This window comes from Orycteropus afer, unplaced genomic scaffold (genome assembly GCF_000298275.1).
Source record: "Orycteropus afer afer isolate SDZICR_OR568_19922 unplaced genomic scaffold, OryAfe1.0 scaffold00502, whole genome shotgun sequence".
Lineage (NCBI taxonomy): Eukaryota > Metazoa > Chordata > Mammalia > Tubulidentata > Orycteropodidae > Orycteropus > Orycteropus afer.
Window position 1 is genome coordinate 1008804 of NW_006922089.1, and position 10169 is coordinate 1018972.

General features: G+C 52.9%; 1 protein-coding gene across 1 annotated transcript in view; it reads left to right on the forward strand.

Moving 5' to 3' along the window:
- Positions 1 to 2585, forward strand: part of LZTR1 (leucine zipper like transcription regulator 1) — a 23627-nt gene extending 21042 nt beyond the window's left edge. The window contains exons 13-18 of the mRNA XM_007955461.1: positions 25 to 227; positions 970 to 1096; positions 1194 to 1343; positions 2100 to 2205; positions 2285 to 2365; positions 2469 to 2585. Coding sequence (XP_007953652.1) covers positions 25 to 227; positions 970 to 1096; positions 1194 to 1343; positions 2100 to 2205; positions 2285 to 2365; positions 2469 to 2585 — 784 coding nt within the window. The remainder of the gene's footprint in view (positions 1 to 24; positions 228 to 969; positions 1097 to 1193; positions 1344 to 2099; positions 2206 to 2284; positions 2366 to 2468) is intronic.
- Positions 2586 to 10169: the final 7584 nt, after the last annotated feature.

Consider the following 10169-nt stretch of genomic DNA (forward strand, 5'->3'; position numbering starts at 1 on the left):
GCCACACCCCACCCCACCCCCAAGCGTGAAGCTGACTACTGCCTGCCTGCCTGCCTGGCCTGCCTTCCAGGAGCACTGTCTGAACTTCGTGGTGAAGGAGTCCCACTTCCACCAGGTGATCATGACCAAGGATTTCGAGCAACTCCCGTCCCAGCTCATTGTGGAGATTGTGCGGCGGAAGCAGCAGCCGCCCCCTCGCGCCCCTTCAGACCAGCCTGTGGACATTGGTAGGGAGCTGCCCCTGTCCCCTTCCCTGCGAGGGGCCCGCGGAACATGTCCCCCATTGGTAGGAAATTTGGACGCCTCAGCCAGTGCCTACCAGGGCCTGTGGGGGAGACCAGTGGGACCCCAGGTGTGTCACAGGCATGCCCATGCCAGGGCATCTCTGTGGGGTGAAGCACCGGCCACAGGGCAGTCCCCAGCAGCTGTGCCAGCTGGTGGAGTGACCCCTAACCAAAGCCCATTGCTGGTGATGGAGACTGGGTAACTCTGTTTGGCTGGGGAGTCAGGCCCAATTGCTTCCGTGGTCAGTGATGGGTCTGGGGTCACGGTGAGCCCTGAGCTGCTGTCTCCTAGCTATACTTGTCTGCGGCCTAGAGAGGCATGAGAAGAGCCCACAAATCCCACTCAGCCTGCACCCCCCTGACCCCAGCCCCTGAGCCCTCTGTGCCCCGGGACACACCAGAGCCCCACACAGCAGGGCAGGGGCTCCAGGCAGGGAGAGTGCCAGGTCAGACCCTGGGGCCTGAGAGGCTGTGTCAGGGCCACAGGGCTTGAGCATGCCAGGGTTGAGAAGGCAGGGTTGGCACTGCCCGGGGCCCGGGTGAGGCCTCCGGCCAGGAAGGCTCTGTCCAGAGGCTATGTCCGATGTGGACAGGTGAGCAGGGAGGCGGTACTCGAGGTGCCGGGGAAGGAGGCAGGTCTGTGGGAGGCTGGGAGGTACCTATCAGGAGCCACCCTCGCCCCTAGGCACATCGCTGATCCAGGACATGAAGGCGTACCTGGAGGGGGCAGGGGCGGAGTTCTGTGACATCACACTGCTGCTGGACGGGCACCCGCGGCCAGCCCACAAGGCCATCCTGGCCGCCCGCTCCAGGTGGGCCGGGGGCGAGGGAGGTATGGGCAGCGGGCTTAGCCTCTGGCCGCCGTGCTGGGCCACCTGCGCTGAGCCACGCTCGCCACCCTGTCTGCAGCTACTTCGAAGCCATGTTCCGTTCCTTCATGCCTGAGGATGGGCAGGTGAACATCTCCATCGGCGAGATGGTACCCAGCAGGCAGGCCTTCGAGTCCATGCTGCGGTATATCTACTACGGTGACGTCAACATGCCACCCGAGGACTCACTGGATCCTCGTGCCCCTGGGGCTCCCAGGCCGCTGCTGGGGGGGGCCGGCAGTCTGCGCCTGATGGCCAAACCCCCTGGGAAATTTCCTGGTGCCTGGCGCTAGGCCTGGTGCTCAGTAAGGGTTCTGTGAAGGGTGATACGCTTGGCCTCTTGTGCCCAGCTGCCTGCAGAAGGGCCGTCCCGGCTCTGGCAGGCAAGCAGACACATGCGGAGCGATACCCTGGCATTCACTGGGCGTCTGTGCACAGGGCTGCAGGACGCCTGGCGGGGGCTTGGTGAGGCCGGGAGGGTTCTGAAAAGAGGCATGCCAAAACCAAACTCACTGCCGTCGAGTCAATTCTGACTCATAGCGACCCCCTTTGGGTTTCTGAGGTGGTAAATCTTTACGGAAGTGGCTTGTCCACTCTTCCTTCTGAGGAGTGGCTAATGGGTTTGAACTGCCAACCTTCTGGTTAGCAGTCAAATGCCTTAAGCACTGCACAACCAGAGCTCCTTGCAAAGATGCATAGAGGCTATTTTTGGAAGTGGTTCTGAACCCCATTTAGAGAGTAAGTTATGGTCCAGTCCAGGCTTGAGCTCAGCCCCTCTTCCCTGTGGACCCCAGGGCCAGTCCCTCCTGGGGAAAGCAGGCCACTCTGGTTCTGGGCCAGTAGGAGGAACAGCCAAGAGCCCCCCATATCCTCTGTTGGGGGACAGAGGAGGAAGGTCGGTGGGGGGCTGGGGTCCCTGTGCCTGCAGCTCCTTAACCAGCCCCAGCTACCTGTTTGCCGCTCCCTACTACTATGGCTTCTACAACAACCGGCTGCAGGCCTACTGCAAGCAGAACCTGGAGATGAACGTGACCGTGCAGAACGTGCTGCAGGTAGTGCAGTTGCCTGGCTGCCCTCCTCCGGGGGTGGGGCAGGAGGCAGGGGCCGGGCCTCAGGCGGCGGCTCTTGCAGATCCTGGAGGCAGCTGACAAGACGCAGGCGCTGGACATGAAGCGGCATTGTTTGCACATCATCGTGCATCAGTTCACCAAGGTCAGGCCCCGCCTCCCACGGGGGGGGTGGCCCCCAGAGAGGTTTGCCCTTGTGCTAATCTGATTGTGGCCCATGTTGCCTTGGTGGGCACTGCCCCCCGCAGGTCTCCAAGCTGCCCACGCTGCGAATGCTGAGCCAGCAGCTGCTGATCGACATCATCGACTCCCTGGCCTCTCACATCTCTGACAAGCAGTGCGCGGAGCTGGGCGCCGACATATGAGGACGGGCACGCGGCCCTGCCCACTGCAGCCACGCGTGGCCCTGCAGCGGAGGGGCTGGGAACGGTCAGGCAGGCTGTCCAGATCCCCAGAAGGGAGCTGGGGACATGGGGGGCTCAGACAACTCATTGCACTGGTGGGGAAGCGTGGCTGGGAAGCTGGGTGCAGAAAGGCCGTGGGGGGGCATCTTCTGACCTCCTCTAACTTCACAAGAGGGAGACAGAGCCACCCTCAGCAGCCCAAGGCTGATTCCTATGAGGCCAGACATGCCACCACCCACCAGCCTACTTCTCTGCTGGGTTCAGTAATTCGTTGCAGTGGCCGCACAGACTCACAGACAATACTCACGATAATGGGGATTATTGGGGAAATAACAGGCTACAATTCAGGTTCAGGAACACTCTTGGGATACAATGCTTCGATCAGGACAGTCTCCCCTCTGCAGTGCCCTCAGGCTCGCCTCTCTAGCCCTGAGCCTCTCGGCCCTGCTTGGGCAAGTGCTAAAAGCTCTTTTGGCCCTGCTGATAGGTACCCCTAAGTGCATCCCACTCCGCCAGCAGGTCATCTCAGCCCTCCCTCTGCCAGGAGGTCGGCACAGGGATCTTGGGTCCAAGGACAGGCTCCCCTCCACCTCTGGCTCTTCTGTTTTGATGGCTTTGAGATTCCCCTCTGCCTCCAGCAGGGCTCATTTTAAGCCCAGAAGCACAGCTAGACTAACCAGCCCTCACACTGGAGTTCCATACATGGTCCTACGACAACAACCCAGTAATCTGGTGGGAGTAACCAAGACCGGGGCTGGAGAAGCCAGACCAAGTCAGCCACTGCCCCACAGGCCACCCCTTGGCTTTTCTAGCCATTGTCCCTTTCATACTTCAAAAGTGAACATCTCCTTCACAATCAATTTAAGAATTAACAAACCTATCAAAGTGTGTAAACCAGCCACTTCATGCCTTTATCTCTTCCCATTTCAGATGGCCAATTTCTGAATTACCCATCCCTATCAAACCAGTGCTGTGAGACAGGCATGTTCCTTTCTGAAGAATCTGCTGTTCCACTTGGAACTTGGAGCATCTGTACCCATAAGCAAAGTCCAGTCCACAGTAAGCTATCAGATTGTAGCGACTTAACACCAGCTCCATGTCAAACATCTTCCTCTTCATTTGGTCAGGTTTGGATCAGCTCAGTCCTAGCCATCCCAGCTAGGTCATAGATGCCAGCCGCAAGCTTGGGAGCCACACTCCTCACTTCACTTCAGACCAGCCAGCACCTTGTCTGTCATCCCTAGTCCTCAGGGACTAGTCCAGTTCCCGTGGGCTCAGGAGTCCACATGAGTCCTTGCACTGAGTCCTTGCTCTCATCCCCAGCCCGTGTGGAAGTAATAATTTCAAAATTCCTAAGTTAGAGCGTGCGCACTCGGCCCGTTCATTGTCACACCTCCCCTGCTTCCTCTCAGGTGGACCCAGGTGATCACAGGCAAGTGGCATACAAGCCTCCTACCCACAGGCTCCCTTTAGCTTCCAGTCCTGGAGGGGGTTTCTCTAATGGCCTGTGACTTTCCTGCTTCCATGCACCCAAAGCCAAACCACTTGAAATTCAAGAAGTCAGAAGTCATTTTTTTCCTCTGTAAGTCCTTCCTTCAAAGGTAAATCTGTTCTCTCAACAGATATTGGTGGGTTTCCATGTCTTTTCAAATGCAAATTTCCTGACTGAAGGTTCTGGGTGGGGCTCAGGTTTTCTACCTAAGCCCTCAATGCTCTATACACAGGGCTTAAAACAAAAGCCTGTGTTTTTTCTGGGTAAATTCTGTTTTCCCCTTTAACATATCCAGTCAAATATTGGCTGAATGTGGACTTTCTGTTATCCATACCCAATGTTAATTTCTAACATACAACTAGGTAAAAGAACATTCAGTATCCATAGTACATTCAGATAAATGCATGACCCAAAACACAGAATCCTTTTGACCACATTCTGGTTTCATCTCGACTACCTTCCATTCTATGCATATACCCTTGGCCTCTGCCTGGGAGGAAGCAAAAGCCCAGGCACCCGTCAGTCAGCTCCTTTCATGGGCCTGGCTCTTGCCTCAGGCCTTTCTTCCTCAGCTGCGGCATCATGCTTCTTGTATTCCTTTCTGCCACACAGGTGACCACCAAAGTAACCATCTAAGAATCCGAAGGTGCACTTTCCAGGCCCCTTCTGTCTTTCTCAAAGAGTCCCATGCTTCCCTGAGTTTGGAGCCATTGCAATGAATTACTTCTGACACCAACTGCAAAAAGGGCATGAGGGTGGTATCCACTGACTTCTCTAACTTCACAAGGAGACAGTCACCATCAGCAGCCCAAAGCTTATTCCTATGAGGCCAGACATGCTACCACCCTCCAGCCGTCTTACCAACTCTAATACACACTGTCCTTCCCACAGCACTCACTACTACTCTGCTGGGTTCAAGAATTCATTGCAGTGGCCACATAGAACGCACAGATGTTACACTAATGGGGTTTATTAGGGAATGACAGGTTACAATTCAGGTTCCGGATACTCCCAGACCAAGACATTCTCCCCTCTGCCACACCCTCAGGCGCGCCTCCACCCTGTCTGGAGAGCGTTACAAAGCTCTTTTAGCTCTGCTGATGGGTGCACCCCACTCTGAGATAGCAGATGTTTCATAACAGATGTTTCAGTGACCCACTCCAATTCCCTATCAAGCCATTACTTTGAGGATGGTGTGCAACGTGGTCTGTCCACTTCATGTGTTGTTTCTTGGCCCATTGCTGCCACCTGTGGGCTGTAAAGTGTGTTCCATGGTCTGAGGAAATATAACTCGGTGGCCTAAATTGTTACAGTATCTTTTGTTCTGATCCTTTAATGGTGTTTTGGGCGTTTGGATCTGTCATGGAGTAAGCAAAGCTCAGTCCAGACTTCGTATTCCTGTGAGGACCCATTGATAGCTAGAGGTGTCGTGGGTCATGTATAATTGACTTGCCGGCTGTGGGCGGGGCCTCCTCCCCGGGGAATCTGCCCCGTGGTTAAATGTCACCTCTGGCTTGCTGACAAAGCAGTCCTTGTTGGCATTTTGTGCGTCTGAAGGTGCTAGAGGGGTGTGTCTCAATTCAGCCCATCTCTGCCCCGCTGCAGCACCCCCACCCCGTGGCCGCTCATTTCATTAACCTAATTCACCTCCTCAGGGGAGCTTACCAACATGTCCACTTGCCGATTCCATTTGCCTTCTAATCCAGGAAGGAGATTCTTCTGATGGGCATCACATGGCTTACAATGCGTCCCCTGCACTCCTAGCATGTTTCCCGTAGGTTCATGCCCCATTCAGGTGTCCCATTAATAGTCCAGTTTCCCACCAGCCATATAACCAGGCCATTGGCCACTGTCCCCGAATCAGTAAAAATCCAAACATACGGGCTCTCACCATTGCCCAGCTCTTCCATGACAGCTAAGAAGACAGCATGCAGTTCAGCACATTGAGGTGGCCTGTTTTTACCTTCTTCGGTCAGGGTCTTGCCATCTGTTGCTCTTAATGCAGCAGCTTTCCATGTCACTTGTTGTCCAGGTACCCTGGAGCTGCCATCTGTGAACCAAGGGGCCTTCTGCTGATCCACAGAAGGTTGTTGACGGGGCGCTGTCCGCGTGGCACTGGTGTTCGCAGCTCCTCAAGTGGTTCCAGGGTAGGACCTCTGGGAAAGGAGGCTACCTTATTATCTTATAATCTTATTGGGAGTGATTTCCCTGCCTGACCACCGGCCTTAGCGTTATCATCAGCTCTGGCCACTTGGAACCAGGTGTCTCAGTGTTGGACCTCTTGCCCTGCAAAGACGCCCTTTGGTTGTTCACCTTACGGTATATAAACCTGAGGGGAATGGTTCGTGGATACAGTGGGGGTCTCCCTTACTTCCTCCAGTCACTTGTTCTTGTATGAACCATTTCCACTTTATTATGGAACTATTTTGGGCATCGCCTTCCTTATTAGAATGTTTCTCTGACGTCACCCAAGACACTGGGGGTATTTGAGGTCTCCTGATGATTCTGTGTTCTGTCATGGGAGCAGTCTCCGTCAGTGCCCAACAGCAGGTGAATAACAGCCTTTCTAATGGTGTGTATTGAGTTGCATCACCTGGGAACTTTCCAGTCCAAAATCCCAATGATTGTCATAGGGTGGCATTGTCCTCAGGTTTTTTGCTGTAAGCTCCAGGCTACATAAGCACATGAAGCAGAGTTAGGGTCTGTCCCCGGCAAAGCAAAACTTCCAGATAAGTTTGTGCAGAGAGACCAGAAAACTGACCCAGAGTCACTCAGAGACATCAAAGTTTATTCGTGGGGAGCTTATGGAAACAGCAGCACTGCATCCCACAATGGCCGGCTGGTCAGGTCCACACACCATCCCTGCCATTTCCCTCAGGTTTATATACCATAAGGTGAACAACCAAAGGGCATCTTTGCAGGGCAAGAGGTCTAACACTGAGACACCTGGTTCCAAGTGGCCAGAGCTGATGATAATGCTGAGGCTGGTGGTCAGGCAAGGAAATCACTCTCAATAAGATTATAAGATAATAAAAATGAAACTCACCGCCTTTGAGTTGATTCTGACTCACGGTGACCCTTCCTTGGGTTTCTGAGGCAGTATCTCTATGGAAGTAGATTGCCCAATCTTCCTTCCAAGGAATGACAGGTGGGTTAGAACTACCAGCCTTGTGGTTAGCAGTCAAATGCCTTAGGGACTGTGTCACCACAGCTCCTTGATAGGAATGTGGCCTTGAGAGGGAAGAAAGGAGGGGGTGGGATGACTTGGCATTTTCTTTTAAGATGGAATTTGCTTTCAAGATGGAGTCCAGAAGCCATTTTTGGGTGTTTGAAAAACTATCTCATACACTCCACACCAGTGCCACTAAATGGCTGGCACAATCCGCGTGAGCCTGTTCAACTTGATCCCTCAGACCTGAGCCTTGTAACATTGTAGCCACAGACCACCACCACAACAAAATAGCAACATTAACAAGGATCCAAGCAATCTGTAAAGCAAGTTTCACCAAGCAGAGGGGAGGGAATTAAGCCACGCAGAGAAAGAATCTATACTTAATTGAACAAAAGGATCCCCAGGCATAGAAGACTGAGTTCTTCAAATGTCCAAACACACTGCCATCCAGTTGTCAGGTTGTAGTTTCCATAGACATCCCACGGTGTTCTCCACACGCTCAGTAATTGGATGGTTTTGAACTTCTGCAACCATGGTGGCCCAAATGGCAAAGATATCACCTACTATTCTTTTAAGGGAGATAAGACCAAGCTTTAAAGGAGGTAACTTGGTATGCAAGCAGTATGGGAGTGAGATGCCACTATAATACTAGGTGAGGGCCTTTGACCAGGTTTACAATACCATGTCTTTTCCCTGGTGAGGCCCTCAACAGTAGGTAACCCTCTATAGTCTAATGGAGGGATTAGAAAAGTCCATGTTGTTGTTGTTGTTGTTGTTATTTGCCATCGAGTCGGCCCCGACTCATAGCGACCCCTCCTTGGGTTTCCGAGGCAGTATCACTACGGAAGTAGGATTGCCCAACCTTCCTTCCGAGAGAAAAGTCCATAAGCTCATAAAATAGGTTCCCATTTGCAAATGTTTCCCAGGGTTAATACCATTTAGCACAGAAGAGGGGTTTTGGGGTGCAGCCAGGGAGTGATAAGGAGAGGTATATCTAGCTCCTCATCCCATGGGGAGGACATTCCCAACCACCGAGGGCCTGGTTTCCATTTCCAAGTGTCTAGGTCCTATGGCAAAGGCATGAGTATGTTGTTTTCATGTCCAACAGTGGGTAGGAGGGTGGTGTCTTCTGCTGTTGTAATTCATATTTGCATTGTCCACTGTGGCCCTTATGTCAGCAGGTGGTAAGCACTGGGGCACTCCTGTCTTCTGTGCTCATTGATTTGCCACATGGCTTCTGGTAGTCATTGGGTCCATTGCTCCAGAGAGTGGGTTTCCTTCCACAGAGCTCGTTTTCACAGCCCATTCATTCTGTCAGTGAGGCCCCCAGCAGTGGGATTATAGGGAAATGAAAAGCCAGGGAATGTCATTGGCGTGGGCCCAATCCTGCACGTCATGGCCAGTGAAGTGGCTTCCTCAGTCACTGTCGATGTCTGTGGGACTGCCGTATGAGGCACACAACCAGGCGAGGCCTTGGATCATGGACCGCTCGCTGTATTGCCTGTTTGCAGGGATGTGCTTGCAAAAGGCCAGTGCCTGTGTCTGTACAAGTCACAGCAAAGTGACAACTGTCAGAGGTCCTATGTAGGCAATCTGCCACCGCTAGGTAGGGGACAAGCCACAAAGTATGTACCCCATTTCTCTTGGGATGTTTTTTTCTTCTTCAGTGCACACTCAGAGTGGTCATCACAAGCTTCCTTAATTTGGGATATGGTGATGAGAATGTCAATCAATAGTCCATAAAGTTCTCTGTCCTTTGTGCCCTGTCTTATGGTGTAAGGACTATACCACCTCAGTTTGCAGGACATGGGTAGTAAAGGCACACATATGAACCAGCTTATCTGCTTGAGCATTGCCAAGGAGAGCAAGAGGACCATGGGCCAACATATGCTGTACCGTGATGTCCATTCCCAGTCCTAGCCCCAAAATCAGCCCATAGCTGCTTCCTCATAAGGGGTGGCCGGCAACATTCTAGTCCTTACTCCATCAGTCTTGTAGCCGTAAAGTAAGTCTCTTACAGACTGCCCAACCATCAGTGCGTAACGTGAAAGGGCTGTCCTCATGCAGAAGCATCATCCATGCTGTCCTCAGTGCACCCCACTGGCTGCTTTGTCCTTCCCCTTGATCTAGCCACAGCCTGTCTGTATTAGGATGTATGGTCACAGCTGTCCGTTGAGGCCAATTGCCCCAAGCTGAGCCATCAGGATACCAGGCAGTTTGGGAGATGGGTCCTGAACCAGACTTTATGTGGCTACTTGGGGGCATTGCTGCTTCAAGTGCAGCAGAGTTAGCAGCTTCTGACACATATATGATGGGGCCTAAAATTTTATGTAACTCATCACTTAATGGGCTGGCAGAAGACATGCTGCATTGTTGCAAGTAGGCGTGCTACCTTGCTAGGTCCCTGCTGGGCCACCCCCAATTGTGGCTTGCTGAATTCCTTTACCCATCTAATAACTGGGTAGTGGGCCGGTGAAGGCAGGAGGAAGTGGGAGCCAGGGCAGAGGGCTGGATACAGGTAGGGGGAAGGCCAGGAAGTAGGTGGAGTGGTTTTGGAAAAGCTAAAGGAAACGAACTTGTCTGTCACTTTCTCATGCTGTGGCAGCTCGCATGTTGCTGTGAGGCTGGGGGCTGTGCTGCCGGTGTTTCCGATGCCAGCTGGGTTGCCCATGTGGATGTATTTCAGTGGATCTTCCAGATGGGGACAGATTTGGAAGAAGGAAGAAGCCATCCACTTCTCAAAGAAAGTCTGATGTATTACTGAACAACTTTATGAATAGCCCTGAAACATGGTCCAGTATAGTGCCAAAAGATGAGCCCTTCATGTCAGAAGACACTCAAAATGCCACTGGGAAAGAGCTGGCTCATCAGAGTACAACCA